Source organism: Rhipicephalus microplus, chromosome 4, assembly GCF_043290135.1.
Source record: "Rhipicephalus microplus isolate Deutch F79 chromosome 4, USDA_Rmic, whole genome shotgun sequence".
Taxonomy (NCBI): Eukaryota; Metazoa; Arthropoda; class Arachnida; order Ixodida; family Ixodidae; genus Rhipicephalus; species Rhipicephalus microplus.
Genome location: NC_134703.1, coordinates 9,644,625 through 9,661,316, shown reverse-complemented (window position 1 = coordinate 9,661,316; position 16,692 = coordinate 9,644,625). Strand labels below are relative to the sequence as shown.

The 16,692-nt window shown below is 47.3% G+C and overlaps 1 protein-coding gene across 1 annotated transcript in view; it reads left to right on the top strand.

Moving 5' to 3' along the window:
• Nucleotides 1-16,692, top strand: part of LOC119171524 (atrial natriuretic peptide receptor 1-like) — a 642,832-nt gene that overhangs the window by 566,031 nt on the left and 60,109 nt on the right. Inside the window, exons 19-20 of the mRNA XM_075892142.1 lie at nt 5,608-5,782; nt 11,103-11,201. Coding sequence (XP_075748257.1) covers nt 5,608-5,782; nt 11,103-11,201 — 274 coding nt within the window. The remainder of the gene's footprint in view (nt 1-5,607; nt 5,783-11,102; nt 11,202-16,692) is intronic.

Genomic DNA, 16,692 nt, shown 5'->3' with positions numbered 1-16,692 from the left:
TCAAATGTTACTACATGCCTCACCGTGCAGTCATTCGGGAATCTTCAACGACAACACGTTTGAGGGTGGTATTTGACGCCTCATCTCACGTGCGAGGCGTAGCATCGCTGGATGATCATCTGGAGAGTGGACCAAAGATAAACAACGACATGGCAACGATGATGATCAATTTTGGGCTGCATAATATTGGAGTTACCGCGGATTCCAGAAAGCGTTCCTACAGATAGGCATTAACGAAGAAGGAAAACACCTTACGATTCATGTGGTTTGAACGCACACCAGCAGCTGGTGAACCCCTGCCTAAAATCTAAAGCGACAAAATGACTCGAGTTCCCTTTGGTACGACAATATGCCCATCTCTATTCACCGCGACATTAAAGTATCATTGAAAGCACGTAGAATCAACCCTACAAGATACAGCGCAACAATTATCGGACAACTTCTACGTCGATGATCTCGTCACAGGGGTACCCTCATCCCACGAAGCTTTACAAATATTCTACGACGCAAATACTATTCTGAACAAAAGGGGAATGAAACTACAGAAATGGTTGACGAGTGATCACATATTTTAGGAAATCATTAGTAAAGGCTCCGAGACGCCATTGGAAGCCGCCATGACAAAAGTTATTGGCCTGTTATGGAACACGAATGACGACCGACTCGGACTTAACATTGAGCCCATGTTAATGTTTCTGCAAAATGATGAAGATACCAAGAAATTTGTGCTTCAGACAACCGCAAGAATTTTCGATCCCTTGGGGTGGCTATCTCACTTTATTATCAGGATAAAGGTTTTGTTCCAATGTCTCTGGCAGCACGGGAAAAAGTGAGAAGAAGCAGTGCCCACACATTACACGAAAAATGGAAGAATTGGTGTGCAGAACTTCAAGGCCTTCACAAGTTTTCACTTCCGCGGTGTGATCTCAGGCTGTGCATTAAATCACTCCGCAACTTACCAGCTTCCCTTATTTGTAGATGCCAGCACGAGTGCTCACGGAGTAGTGGCATATCTCAAGGTTGTAGATGAACATAGAATCGCTAACATACAGTTATTAATGCCTAAATGCAGAGTTGCCTCAACGAAACGAATATCTTTGCAACACTTGGAGCTGGTAGCCGCCGTTTTAGCGGCTAGAGTGCTCAAGTTCTTACGTGATGCTCTCGCGTCTTGAATCTGGAAAATTGATGAGTACTGTTCGACAGATTCAACAGTTACACTCTGCTGGATTTGAAGCTCCGCCGTCAAATGGAAGCAATTTGTCTCAGAGTAATCGAAATACAAAAAACAACTGATCCAGAACAGTGAATCATTGCCCTGGTATTTAAAACCCAGCTGGTCTGTTGACTCGGGGAATCGCACTAAAAGATGGTTTGGATAACTGATTGTTGTGGAAGGGCCCAGACTGGTTGCCCAAGTCATCAGATTGTTGGCCAACGATTTACAACCTCACTCCTTGTATGGCGTCAGATGAATGGCTCAATAATGAGTTAAATAAAGTTGTTCCAGCCCTAATTATTGTGACAACGCATGCGTTATTCAGTCCTGAGAAATACAGCTCCTGAATGTAAATGGTGAGGGTCATTGCATGGATTACGCGCTTTGTGAACAACTGCCGTATGGCCAATCACCGCCGGAATGGAGTATTATCGACTCAAGAAGTACTATAAGTGGAATACATTTGGTTTCGACAAGCCAAAATGAATACCTATTGGAGAGAAATAGCTCAACTCAAAACGGGACATAATTTGGAGAACAGTTCATCCGCACATGAACGTCACCCATTCATCGGCGATAAGAGTGTTGACACACAACACGCATTGACAACGTGGATCTCACGCGCTGCGAGAAGACACCGGTGCTACTCCGGAACCATCATCCTGTGACTCACCTCATCCTTATGCGGGCTCACAAAGCAGTGCTCCACAGTGGTGTTGGTGCAACGCTAGTCGAGATTCGTGCTAGGTTTTAAGTGGTCAGAGCCAGACAAGCCGTGAAGCGTGTGATTGGAAATTGTTGGACGTGTGCGCGGTTTCTCACGAAAGTGAACCAGTGGCCTCTCTTCCTTGTGATCGAGTGCGTAACTCTGGGCCTTTTGAAATAACAGGGGTAGATTTTGCACGACCCATATACGCGAAGGATTATGGGGGTGTTGCCAAAAAAGTGTATATCGTGTTTTTTTTCTTGTGCAGTAGTGAGATCCATTCATATAGAATATGTACTGGATCTTACTGTAAACTCTTTTCTTATGGCGTTTAAGATATTCTGCGCACGACGAGGGACACCACGAATTGGTTCCTCCGACAATGGCACCAATGTTAAGAAGGATTTTAGATAATTAGATTTGATGCATCATTTCATAAGAAAGGAAGAGGTTATAACTATTGTGTGGACAATAAGGTGACATAGAAGTTCTCAACAGAAAAAGCTCCTTGGTGGGGTGGTTTTTGGGAGAGACTCATTCGAATCGTAAATTACTGTCTTCGCAGATCAATGGGTAGAGGCACGTGAAACCTACAGGAATTAATAACTTTGCTAGCAGAAACGGAAGCAGTGGTATACTCGAGGCCTGTAATTTTCACTTATTTAAGCCCGAATGGGCCCAATGTTCTGACTCCATCTCATTTTTGTTAGGGTACAGATTGCCGTCTACACCTGAAATTCTGGGAGAGTCCAGGGTAGATACAACATTTCTGAATTTATGGGTTCACCGACAGCGTGTACTGCAAGTTATGGAAGCGGTGGCTGCACGAATATTTGCTTCTGCATCTCAGTGCACACTTGAGAAAGGTACACAGTAATCATGTCGTTAAACAAGGCGATATAGTGATTGGTAATAAGGACAAGTACCCGAAATGTTTTTAGCAACTGCCATAATCAGTGAATGTATACAGGGTAAAGATTGAGTGGTCGACGCATGTAAAATAAGATTTCCACGGGGATCCGAAGTTCTGTGACCAGTTTAGAGGTTGTATCCCCTCAAACTGTTCTCAGGCCTCAGAGTCTGTTAAATGTTGTTGAATAGTTGATTGAACAAAGAAGAGAATGAAGTGTGGGCACGAGTGGAGAGCTCGTTGCTGGTGCGTGCCGAACTAACGTTTTGCCGGTCATAGGACGTGTTTGTAATTTCTCCGAACCATTAAACATTTGTTTTCGCTGACACCACTGGCGAAGACACCTTTCTTTTACAGGGGCGTACCCTTGAGCTTATAACAGCAAGAAAGGATTTTTTTCCACTGTAGAGAAACAAATGGTGGATGATTGGTCTTTCTTGATTAGTTTTAAGGGTGCCTATCCTGGGGATTTTTTTGATGTCACTTACTTCGATGCCAAATGTCTGTTTTAGAGCGTCTTCTTTCACTTTCTGTTCCAATAAGATGGTATCTTCGTTAGGTTCTTCCGTTAAATCATCAATGATCAAGTTATTGCGTCTACTGCTGTTTTTAAATCATTCAGTTTCAGTGCAAGGCTTTCGATTTCACTTTTCGTGATGTCGTAGTTACTTTCATACTCAGCTAATCTTTCTTCGTGGTGTTTAAGTCGTTTTTTTTATTTTTGATATCGTTTTTGATTTCAGCAAACCTGGTTTTGATATCATTCACAGTTCTTTCTACCTTCTTTAAGGTTGTCACTAGTTCTTTTAACGTTTTATCTGTTTTAGTTTGTTCTTTGAGTATTCGTTTTCAAGTATCATTGTTAAAACGGGTATCGGATCTGGCGGAAAAAAATCTTCCTTGTTTTCAGCAGTAATGCTGAAAGAAACCATCTCTACGACGAGAATTTTTCACTGGACGTAGAACACTTAAAGAGCGACGATAAACAATCAGACGAGGAATGAATTCCACTTCACTTCGCCTCGTGCGTTAATGTTGTTTCACGCTCGTAAGTCACTTTCGTTGTATGATATCTTTCAGTGAGGTCGAAATGAAAGCATAGTATTCCTTGCGCATTGCTTGCACCGCAATCACTGCGGATATTACGGAGCGCCGCATGCCGTCAACACGTTCGAGGCCGACCATCGAAGCGAAATGGTTAGAGCGAAGAAACATGCATTCACTGCTACAATACACGCCTCTCTACTAACTACTGTACTACTGGTATACCTTCCAACGGCGTTGTTGTTCAATAAGTTTTCGCAAGTTAGACGTTGCATATGCATACGTGTGTATTCGTTTTGATATCCATGTTTTCGAACCAGCAACCTAGCCGCCACGGTGATCTATAGTGGCTAAGGCACTCCGCTGCTGTCCCGCAGGTCGCTAGACCAAATCCAGCTGTGGCGGTCGCATTTTCGATAAAGGCATTAAACCCCAACAATTATTATTACCCAGCAACATCCAAATGCAATGAATGGCAAAAGACTGGAGTCTGAGCATGGCTGTAACACAAGCACTACCTAAAGAGGTGTGAAATGCTTGCGTTCCGTCGAAGAAGCAACTCCCTGTTCCTGACTACGCAACTAATAGCGGTGGCGTATTATGTTTGCGGACCTTCCACACGTTAAACGTTCGGTTCCGTGCAGCACTGATGACGCTACTCGCTAGTGGCCTACTACTGCAGTAAAGCCGACAGGCAACCTCGGCAAATGCATGCTACCTCGGTTGCGGTTCAGCTTACACGCCAATTCCTGCTTAATGAAGTATTCTGCAGCATGCGTAGGATCTTGCAAAGAATCGCTTATGCTCGGCAACGGAGCTGAAATATAACCTTACACATCGCAACAACAAAAATAGTTGGTGAGATTTCATGGTTTGGGAAAGCATTTCGACTTCATGTCTATTTCAGTGCAGCTCGTGACTTGATCTGGTGAAAGTGGACCGAGCCGTACGTCCATACGTGGTATCTGTTCCTACGCTAAAAAAAACGGTTTTACCCTCCTCCAGGTGCCATCTCGAATTGTACAGCGCACCACCTATTGTTCGTGATCATTGCGAATACCCTGCTCGCGGGCATTGCGAATGCACGTCTTCAGAAGCCTTCGCTACGCCTTCGTCCTTATGTTCGGGTATGCGACAGTTACTGTACCTATACAGGCAATGCACTTCTAAAGAACGGATATCCTAATGATTTATGATTGATTTGTGGGGTTTAACGTCCCAAAACCACCATATGATTATGAGAGACGCCGTAGCTGGAGGGCTCCGGGAATTTCGACCACCTGGGGTTCTTTAACGTGCACCCAAATCTGAGCACACAAGAACGGATATGCTGAATGTGAATAAGTTATCTGGGTTTTGCGGGGTATCTGCCTTAGTATGAGCACTTTTGGCGGACATAAGTTCAACTGTCGAAACGTCAGCTGAGGTACTTTATTCGTGTGTGTGACCCTTCATGGCTCCAAATACACCATGCGTGATGGTGCAGCACGAATGAGTCTTTATTGCAGTGACTTTCTTGCCAAAATCTAGCCGAGATGGTCGCTGTTAATATTAAAAAACAAGGAGCAACGCAAAATAATAATCCCAGGGCTAGGTGCCGAAACAAGTGGTTCCGTCGGCCGTACTGGGCGTCGTTGGTGTAATGAGTACTTGGGCGACACAAGTGGCAGATTGCTCGACGTGTTCACTGCAGTGCTTGCCGTAACGAATGGCGCACGCTCATCGCAGGTGGAGACCATCGGAGACGCCTACATGGTGGCGTCGGGTCTGCCCGTGCGCAATGGCATGCTTCACGCGCGAGAGATTGCGCGCATGTCGCTGGCCCTTCTGCGAACCGTGCGTTCCTTCAGCATCCGCCATCGGCCACAGGAACAGCTGAAGCTGCGCATCGGGATTCACACAGGTTAGAGTGCTCTCTCGCTTCTCTTTTCCGCTAGAGGAACGAGCTCCACCAGAGTTCGTTAGCACGCTGCCGCATTCCGTGCCGCCCCTGTTGTGTAAAAGCATTTCTGCGCTGTCGGATTACGCGCGTCTGTTTTCCCAGATGCCGCCACGTGTAGGCAACTGACTTTCTATCCCGAGTGAGTTCTCGGAGATGATATCATGCCTGATATGGAACCCCGCAAGCTACTCAAAAGCGGTCAAATCATTTACAGAACACGGGAAAGATACTTACATAACAACGTGCGTAACTTTCGAAGGCTGTCATTCGGCATTAAATAGATATGCAAAGTCGAACATGACCGATAGACGCAAAATGTTCGAATAGGTTGAATGAGCCGGAATAGGTGCCAACAATAGGCTGGCGGATGTTTCCATGGGAGCGCATATAAAGTACCAATCTGCGTATCCCTGTCAAAGTACTACATATTTCATCATTATCATAATTTATTAACACTTAAAGGTCGATGTTGGGGTATTACATAGGGGGAACATAAACAGGAGAAAAGAAACGTTCAAACAGTCATTAATTTGGCAAATACAATTAAAACAGAATTTACGAAGGAACAGGTGACATTTCAAGCAGTCAAAATACACGAAAAGAATAACACGCTCATATAGAATTAAACACAAACAAAAAAATCTCAACCCGTTACGCATCAGCACTCATCAATTTTGTAATTACGATTCAAAATTTGATGGCGTCACGTTCAGTCACAACATAGTCAGGCCAACTAATTCATTCTCCAGTGGCAAATGACAAAAAGGAGTTATTAATTGAATTAATAGAGCCGCAAAATATTTGAAAAATAAACGAGTTAGACAGGCTGCGTGGATTGCAAAGTTGCGGGAAAGACCTAAATACCACTTTAGTGTGAACAGTTGTAATTGATGTTATAAAGGAGCCAGAAGCGAGAAACTTTTCTGCAAAGTGCTAATGATTTGTTGTCCAAGAATGATTTGATATTTGTAACACTAAGCCGATAATCTTACTGGGATGTAATAAACTGGGTTGCGCGGTTTTGGATGGCTTCAAGTAGGTCAACAAGGTACGCTTGATGTGATTTCCATATTACCGATGCGAAAGCATTTGATCTGTGTACATATTAGGAAGCTCAGAAGATAGAGAGGGAACAGGCTAACAACAGTGGCGTACAACGCCTGCTTCTTTCTACGAGAGAGAGAAATGTAGAAGAAATGAACAAAGGAAGAAGAAAGAGAAAAGGGTGCACCATAAACATCCTTGTTTCGAAAATGCAGTGATGAAGCGCGCATACGAAAAAGGGTTTGGCTTTAAGCCTACTCCTTGGCCAACAAAAAATATCGCCTTTAAACTAAATCCAACGCGGGCACTGGTATATAAATGCAAAAACAAGTGAACTCGTCAGGGAAGGACAAAGCTGACGCATACGGGGTGCGTTTAAAAGCTCTACATCACTTGCACCAGCTCACAATTTAATTTTACGTCAACTCTAGCTCGTGCTGCAGTACTTCACCCAACGCTGTAACGCAGATCAGTCGAACGAGCGCTGCACAGTTCTGCTACGTCTGTGTATTAGAAATGAAGTGCAGAAGAGATTTCGGGAAGCCGCCTTGTAGTGTTTGGCACACTGACGTGTTCGTCGCGTAATGACTGGGCTTTTGTTATGTACACGCCTGACCTTTTGCCCTGAACAGCTGCAATAGACGCTCATTGTCCGGCGAAACTGACCTCCTCAGCACTACGTCATAAGTCCGAAACGACTGTCCAGTGTTCCCGGATTCTTTGGCGCTAATGATACCCATTCTTTGTAAATAATTACGTGTCCATTATTACAAGTAAATAACGTCGATCGCTGCAATTTATTGCATTGTGAATGAAACAATCTTCACTTCGAAAGCGTGAATCCTTTACAAAATGTGCAAATGTGCATATTTGTTGTACGGCACACCCAATGGGCAATCATTTGTACATATCTTATGTTCGCAGTTTGACATTCGACGCTGCCAAAAGTGCTCCTCAAGAAAAAGTGCAGTATCTCTCTATGGCGCCCTTTCACTTCTACAAACAAATGCTCACAGACTAGTGTTGATTTTTTTGCTTTTTCTATTCATCGGAATACAGTTCCTGGCGTATTTTCTCCGATTTCGCAGTAGCTGTCACCAACACTCTTGAGACGTGTTCATTTCAGAAGGGACGCTTGCCTTCTCCCGTATAGACGTGTCTATGTTCTCCGATGATCATCCGTCACTTAGGCGTTGCAAGCGTGAGTGCCCCATAACACTGGAGTATGTGATTGTAGCACTTTCGCCACACTGCGCCTAGTGTACAAGGCTCAAAAGAGCGGGGAAGAAGAGAAGATGGACGCGTAATCAGAGAGAGAAAAAGAAACGTGCCTTGCGTGGAAGACAGAAATGGCAACGAGATCTGCGCTGAAAGCTGTGTCTTTGCTTCGTGCCTTCGCTGTCCCCTGCGTGATAATACACGGAACCGCGGGAGCGATGTCCAGGTGTTTGCACTTCTTATAGGAGAGCAAAAAAGATTTCTTCAGCTTGCGGGACGCGGACCACTTCCAATGGCGCAAGAGCTCGGTAGGCAGAAAATTTTCAATCATTTTGGTGAGGAACGTCGAGTCTCGGTGAATCCTCATAATTTTCCTTCATGCCAGTTTAAAAACTGCCAGAAGAAAAGAGGCTGCGGGAACAACACAAACAAGAAGTCACAGCTTTGCCGCAAAAGCTAAGCAATGAACGCGATAGCTACAAACTGGAACGTGATTTGCAGAATGGAAGGCAGATTGAAACGTGCCCCGCGTTTCCGACACACAAATGACGCACGAAACGTAGTCACAGGTACAGAAGCACGTGAATAAGCGTCTCAGTTGTTACTTTTCTGTGTCTGAAAAGCGCGGACTTTTTGCAAACAGAGACTGCGATAATTGCAGTGACATTTGTGCACCCAGTAACTACACCAGAATCGTACCAGGTAATCAAAGCAAGAGGTGAGCCAAGATGTACAATTCTCCCCACCGCGAGATAAGGATGCGCGAAGGAGTGTCGCCTACCTCCTTTAAGTGGGGCAAAGTACACGTGGCGGATTAAGGCTGGTGCACACCAGCGACTAGCAGCGGTCGCGCGACCATTCGTGACTGGTGACCAAAAAGCGGCTGATGTTCACACCGCCAGAGTGCATGCGAGCGACCGCAAGTCGCAAAGCTGGAGAGTCACGTCCGAATCTCGTTATCAGCGAGAACTCTAGAGACCTGCGCCGATCAGCTGATCGCCGCCAGCTCAGTGAGCGGAGCAAACCGAACGCGCCACATTTATTGTTTTCGTCCGTTCTCGCACACCGTTCACAACAGCGTCAAGGAGTTCGATTGAAGCGAAGAACAAGAGATTGCAATGTTGCTGGTGCGCTGTGCCATGGTCTGGCAGCACAGAAGCCTTCATAGAAAAAATTGGCCCCGTATCTGCATGTAATCTGCAAATGTTGTCGAAAGACGATAGTCTTGCGTGCGGAGAGAGTGAACAAAACATTTATTTGATGTTCTGCGCGAGAAAATCGGCGAATGATATTCTGGAGGCGCTGTGTTAGAGTGCCTCGAGGGTGCAGCGGAGGCGAACGAGCGCATCAAGTGACGTCATACGTGAGGCATGAGCGCCATCTGGCAGTTCGTTTTGGAAAACAAAGCGCGTGGCGTGCGCTCCCGTCTCAGAGGTGAAAAGGTGAGGAACGCCAGGCGACGGGTAGGTGCCACCACCATCACGTCTGAGGAAAGCGTTGGAAACACTCCCGGTTCCGTGCAAGCGTTGCATGGTAAGCGCAGCGTGATAAGCGCTACGGTCCTTAACATTACTTATGTATGCGTTTTCTAGTAAGAGATGCATATGCATAATTTATGCGTGTTGTTATGGTGCCCCGAACATGCGCAATAATTGCTCTTTAATTCACGATTGCACAAGCATGAACGCTCAACCTTGAGCAACATTGATGGTCGCTGCAGATGGGGTCGGCCGTTTCAAGTACCTGATGCCGGTAAGAGTGGACAAACAGACAGAGAGACGGACTAAAATTTTTGCGTCGAAGGTCCCCAAGAAAGAGTCTTTGAAAAATTGGCAGCATATCCACGGAGTGAATGATGGAGAGTGGGGCGAAGCATTCGTCCATCCATTCGTTCTTGCTTCCGTCCGTCCATGCGTCCGTCTGTGTGACCGTCCATGCGTCCATCCGTGTGTTCGTCCCTGCGTCCATCCCTGCGTCCATTCATGCGTTCATCCATACATCTGTCTGTGTGTCCGTTCGTTCATCTATTCAACACTCCAAGTACCACCATCCTGCATACTTTTATCATATAATCCCTATATATAAGCACCACCATCGAGCGGACATTCCAAGGGCTAAACGAGAGGTGGCACACGCACACTTTCTCACGGCTTGCGCTTCGGGTCTACTTCCCACCTTTAACCACCTCGAGTTCATGGTATATACTAGTCAACTGTATTCATGAGACTGTGTCCAAATGCTCGCTAAACCTTTCTAAAACCAAAGAGGTTACGCCCAGCGAGTTTAACGTAGCAACCCTTTCTTGTCGGATAGTGCTCAATGTACATGCCAATGGCTGCTAATGAGGATCACAGCGTGCGCATTTACTAAAAGCCGAATGCGCCTGACTCTCATTCCCCATTAGCAGACATTGGCATGTACATGCCAATGTCTGCATTGTCGGTAGCATGTACATTGGCAGAGAGTCGGTAGCATGTACATTGGGATGTACATGCTACCGACTCTCTGTACATTGGGATGTACAGAGAGTCGGTAGGGCCTTTACCAGTGAAAACTCTGGCTAGCCATCACGCGTGTTTGACAAAGGGAAATGGGGTGTGAAAATGACAGTATATAGCAACACTTCGGGGTTATGATGTCTTGATCCTGCGATAGTTATGAAATATGTCGAAAACTTGCAAAAATATGCAGCTTATGCTATCGCTTTTGTTTTCTTCACAGAACGACACAATTGACGTTTTCTGTTTGATCGCGAATGGCATACTGTGCGCAACTCGGCATCGGTCAATTTTATTAGTTTTGTACAAGGTTGTCATGCGCTTTCTCAGTTTTGAAAATGATTGTTAAGAACCCGTTTCAACAAGCCTTGTGTCCTTGTGCGTATGTTTCTACGCTCAACATTCCTGTTGCAGAATAAGAAAACAAGATTTTTTTTCTTATGCGGGAGTGCAAGCGCAGAAATGGTTGCTGGCTACGTTGTGTTCTCGTGTGTTTGTATGTAGCTATGTATTTTTTACAGGGCCTTGCGCTGCCGGAATCGTGGGTCTCAAGATGCCCAGGTACTGCCTCTTCGGAGATACAGTCAACACAGCATCCCGCATGGAGTCGAACGGCCTACGTGAGAACTTTTTCTTAATCAAAAACTTTGTGGTTGAAGTATTGAAAGAAACGTACGTGTGAGTTTTCTTATTATTTCTCTAAGTACATATTTTCAGGGACGTCGAGGAATTATAGTCTACGCCCCGCCGTGGTGGTCTAGGGGCTAAGGTACTCGGCTGCTGACACTCATGTCGCGGTATCGAATCCCGGCGATCGTGGCTGCATTTTCGATTGGGGCACAAATGCTGCAGGCCCGTGTGCTCAGATTTGGGTGCAAATTAAAACACCGCCGGTGGTCGAAATTTCTGGAGCCCCCCACCACGGCATCTCTCATAAATCACATGGTGGTTTTGGGACGTTAAAACCCACAGATATATCAATTAGTGATAGTCTACGACAGAAAACCGTGCTATGTGACCCGGGAAACCGCACGCGTAGCATACGGGGCGATTGTCTTGAGTGCGGCATGGATTCTGAGAATGGGGTGTGGGTCTGGAGGGTCGTCGAGTAGCCTGATGCACAAGATGAGGCGATGGCACGGATGGACGCGCGGGGACGTAGGAGTTTGCAGCGAGAAATTGTCGAGGGGTGACCAATGCTTCAGCATACGTGAACGGAGCAGATACTAGTGGTGCAGTGGCTGCGGGCAGCACCTCGGCTACTTGCTTCTGAACAACATGTTGTATTGACGTCGGTAGCGAATGTGGGGCGGGATCCGTGACGCAAGACTAAAGGGAAAGCTGGCGGGCGACTTCTTCACGCACAAACTGCTTTATGTCTCAAAGTAAAGCAGCATGGTCCTGCGCAAAGCCAGGAGACGTGAGAGCGGCAATAGTTACACCTGATGCAGTGGCGCGACCAGTAGACTCCCGTTGCTTCCAGAGTTCCTCATAGCTTTGGCACAGCTGTGTGACGTCGGCTACCGTTGGCGGATTTTCAGCGATGAGCATCTGGAAGGCATCGTCAGACACGCCTTTCAGGATATGCTTGATCATCTTCGCCTCCGTCACTGAGGAGTCGATGCGCCTGCAAAGAGCGACCATATCGTCAATGTAACTGGTGAAGCTCTCACCGTCTTGTTGTGCTTGACCCTGCAGGCGCTCTTCAGCACGCAATTTTCTAAGTGTCGGACGGCCGAAAAGTTGAACAAAGGCCATTTCGAAGGCTGACCAGGTAGGAAGGTCAGTGCTGTGGTTGCGGAACCACAGTTTGGCGACGTCAGTCAAGTAGAAGATGACGTTGGTAAGCTTGTACGCATCATCCCATTTGTTGTACGTGTTCGCTTGCCAGGTCGTATTCCTCAGGCCAGTCTTCTGCGTCTTTGTCCTCAGTTCCACTGAAGAGAGGAGGGTCACGCTGCCGAAGAGGGCTGGAGCAAACAACAGTTTATGGGGTTGTTGCCTGGGGTCAGGCTACTCGGCATTGTCCGGCGCCATGAAATCAACCGGGGGCAACGTACGGTTGCGAAGTTCCAGAACGACGGTAGCGTACCCAGCACCTCCACCAATTAAAATAAGGCGTATGGGCGCAGCATGTCTTTAATGAACCGTATGGTTCGTCGCAGAAGGTTGGGCAACAACAGCCGAGCAGGTACAAGCGTCGTGATGCACCAACCACGAACGTTCTCGTCTTTCTGCCTGAGAGTGGTCCCCGCTACCTTTCAGAACAACGCTGATCTTAATTACACTGTGTTTGACGTTATACAACGCTCTCTAAGATCTGACAACACGAACGGTTTTATCGTTACAGCGCATAGTGGTCGGTTCTATAATGTCGTGTTGAAGATGGAGCAGGATTTTCTGTGCCGACAGGTGTGGGCGAAAGCCAAACTTCGTGTCAGCAAAGGTCCGCCGCCAGACAAAGCGCCGGAAAGACGAGCTGCTTCCACGTGGCTCGGATGTCGGGCATGCTCATTCGCCAGGTCCCTCCAGGTTTGCCTCCAGGGCCATGGGGAGAATGTAGCTCCAGGCTCAGTTCTATGAACACACCCCATTCTTGAGAACGGGTCCCAGCTCCACTGGCTTTTCGGCACAACTTATCGACTAGCTTCGCCCGTCTCTTCTGACGATCTTTCATCTCAGCACTTGTCGACGGTTCTGCAACTTGTCAAGAACGGTTCGACAACAGACAACGCACGACACAAGCAAGTGCCCTCAGTTACCCGACAGAACATCAGACAAGGTATACTACAACATATACCTAGCTACGTGTCTAGCAGAATTTCATTCCCGCTACATCAAGAGGCACATGTGGGACAGACTCTTAAAATGAGAGCTCGAATGTTTACACGTACAACAACGTAATGAAATACAATACAACATAAAGTTGGCCCCTTGATTGGACGAGAGCGCTCAGCTAAGGCCGTGATGAGGACAAAATGTTGCCCCGACAAAATGTGGCCCGTTTGGTGCGAAGCTTACCGAACGGGCCTTCAATGACAACCGTAGCGATTGGTAAGCAAGCACTGTGTTCCTCGGCGACTTGCCTGATCCACGCGCATTCTTTTGTAAAGTCGTCCGGAGACACCAACGAAAGATGGACAATGTTCATGGTTGCCGCTGAGTCTGGAAGTGCTCGACACGTTTTCCCATTCACACTAATTTCTTAGAGATACGGCTCTAACAACTGCATGTTCTTTTCTGATTCTCGGATTGTTGCGAAAGCAAACTTTTGCTTACAGTCTGCCGCAATGTGCCCTTCCTTTCTGCAGTTGTAGCAGATTAGCGGCTTCCGTGATTTAAACGCCCGTGTGGTATCAGTGCGTTGTTTAGGAACCTCAGTCGATTTCTCCACGTCTGTTCACCCTTTCCCTACAATGTCCTTTGTAAGAGACGGGTCCTTCCTGAAATTACGGTGCGGAGTGAGTTTCCGTTGATCAGGTTTCTTTGAGAAGCCCTCTTTTCTTTCACCCTTTTCAGTGCGCACTGCCCTGATAGGCAACTTTCGGCGAGTATAATACTCCTCAGCTAACTGCTGCCTTGATTAGCTGTACTGCACGAAGTTTGTCCTGCAGCCAAATCTTAACATCATCGTTGATGCAGTGGTAGAATTGCTCCAATGCAATGCATTCTACCACTTTATCACGATAGTAATAAACACCTTCGCCCTTGAGCCATTCAATTAGGTCGGGTTTAAGACGAAACGCCAAGTCAACATGTGACTCATTCCTTTTTTCAGCATACCGGAACCTTTGCCGGAAAGCCTCGGGTGACAACATATAACGCATCAAAAGTACTTTAACTTCGTCATAGCTCTCAAACACTTCCCTCGACAAGCACGTTATCACGTCGGACACTTCGCCGGGAAGAAGAGCTAACAGGTTCGGAACCCAGAGACCACTCCAAAGCATTTCACTCACAGACGTCTTCAAACTTGACGAGATACTTCACCATGTCTTCGCCTACTACGAACGGTGGCATCTGATCCCCAATTTTCTGACCGCTGACCTGAACTGTCGCAGAAGCTACGCTATAGGCGCCTGCGAACACTATAGTATTGCCAATTCTATTCGTTTCAACTCAAGGCGCTCCTGTCTCTCAGCCTCCTCATGACGTTCTCGCCTTTCAGCATCTTCACGTTCGCGAACTTCTCGCCTTTCAGCCTCTTTGCGTTCGCGAACTCCTATTTGTCGCCTTTCAGCCTCCTCTCGGCGTGCTTTGATATCCGCCCAGGCCTCATCGACTTCCTCAGCCATCACCCCTTCATGATCTCAAGGATCGCTTGCTTTCGTTTCGCGTGGCCCAAAGTAAGGCCAAGTTCATCACATATTTCGATTAGTTCCGTCACTTTAAGGTTCTCCATCGTTCACACTAGCCTCTTGCTGTTTGCCCCTTTCAAGATTCTACTTACCGTACCCACTATAAGTCGACTAGCAAGACCCTCAATCAATTTTAACACTGCCGTATTTACACCTTCTGCATTAGCTTTTGTTTCAAAGCGCTCCGAATTTGGCTTGAAACAATCAAAGCTCACTCTGAAGCTTCACAGAGTCCTTCTCTAAACTACTATAACCTGTGCTAGAGTAGTCTGGTGAACTGAGAGGAAAATATCAGGCCCTCACCGCATCGATGCCGCTGACGCCGGCCGATCCCGCAGCTGCCATCCACTGTTACGAGGCGCGATGCCAACACGGTCCCGAAGGCCCCACTGCTACGCAACTCGCCGCTGCCAAGGTCACCACCGGCAGTGCCGACAGCGTGGAGACTCGATGAGCCGAGATGTCTTCTCTCTGACGCATTCGTCAGCTGCTTTCTGATGTGTAGGTCAGTTTCTCTCCGACTCATATGTCGGTTCTTTTATAGCCACCGCGTGGACCTTTACGTCACCAACGTCCAATCAGAAGCACTGCTGGCCGTGATGTCAGATTCCTACAGTCAGAAACCACCCCAGGGTTGCGTCATAATCCTCAAATCCGGAGCCGCGGCGCTAGGTGTCACCCAAGAACGAGTGATTGGTCCACTCACTGCGTAAGACTCGCCAGACTGGATGGCGCCGCTTGCTTCATCGGGCCCATGGGCTGAGGGAGCTCACCGTGCGTTGCGTAAGACACACCAGCGCCGCCGCTTGATGACGTCGTTGAGTTGATGGCGTTAAGCGGGTTCACTCGCTGGCTTTGACACACATTGCCTTTGCAGAGGCAATGACGTTCTGTGTGGACTCCCAGGCGTAACAATGTAGAGCACGGCGGAGCTGGCGTTGGGTTTCTTCCCGAGTGCTGGAGGTATTGAGAAGGCTACGAAATAGCCGCCAGGTGGCCTTAAAGTTCGCCGCCTTCGGGCAGGTGATCCCAATTTGTATCGCCAAGCTAAGAACAGTATGCCACTGTCTCTGCAGTGAGCGCCTAAATGCGAGCACGAAGTTTTCGAATGAGTTCGTTACATTTGCAGCGCTTTATAAGCCAGCGGCGAGCGTTCCAGAGGTGTAAGTTATGTGGGTCGATTGCGGTAGTCAAAGTAGAGGTTATGAGGGTACGAGTGTTTGCCCGCTGCATATGAAGGTCGTAGGATGCTCACGCCGCGTATTCGCCCGAGCTGGGGTCATAGGAAGTGACTGCGTTCTGAATTTAGTCCAGTCTGTGAGACAGGCCAGGCCCCAGTACGGGTGCAGTTTGTGCCGCGCGATGAAGGAAATGTGAAGCAAAAAGTGGTCACTTCCCAAAGTTTCGCACAAGTTTTCCCATGTAGCATCGCGAATGTTAGGAGTCAGGAAAAGGTCGGTACATGTGTCGCATGTGACCGAATTACCGGAACGCGTGGGCTGAGCCAGATTTTTAAGCAGTGTGAGGCTAAGCGAGGAGATGAGTTCCCTGAGTTCTTTTCCCCGGGCCTTCTTATAGTGCTAACCGCAGCGAGGATTGCGGGCGTTGAAGTCCTCGACAATAACCAGGATCGACGGTCTGCCGTGTGCAGCGCCTGTGAAATAGATTCGTAAAGGACGCCTCCGCAAGACGAGGGGAACAATACATGTTTAATATGTGAAGTAATGGTTGGCCTCTCCGTTGCAGTATCACT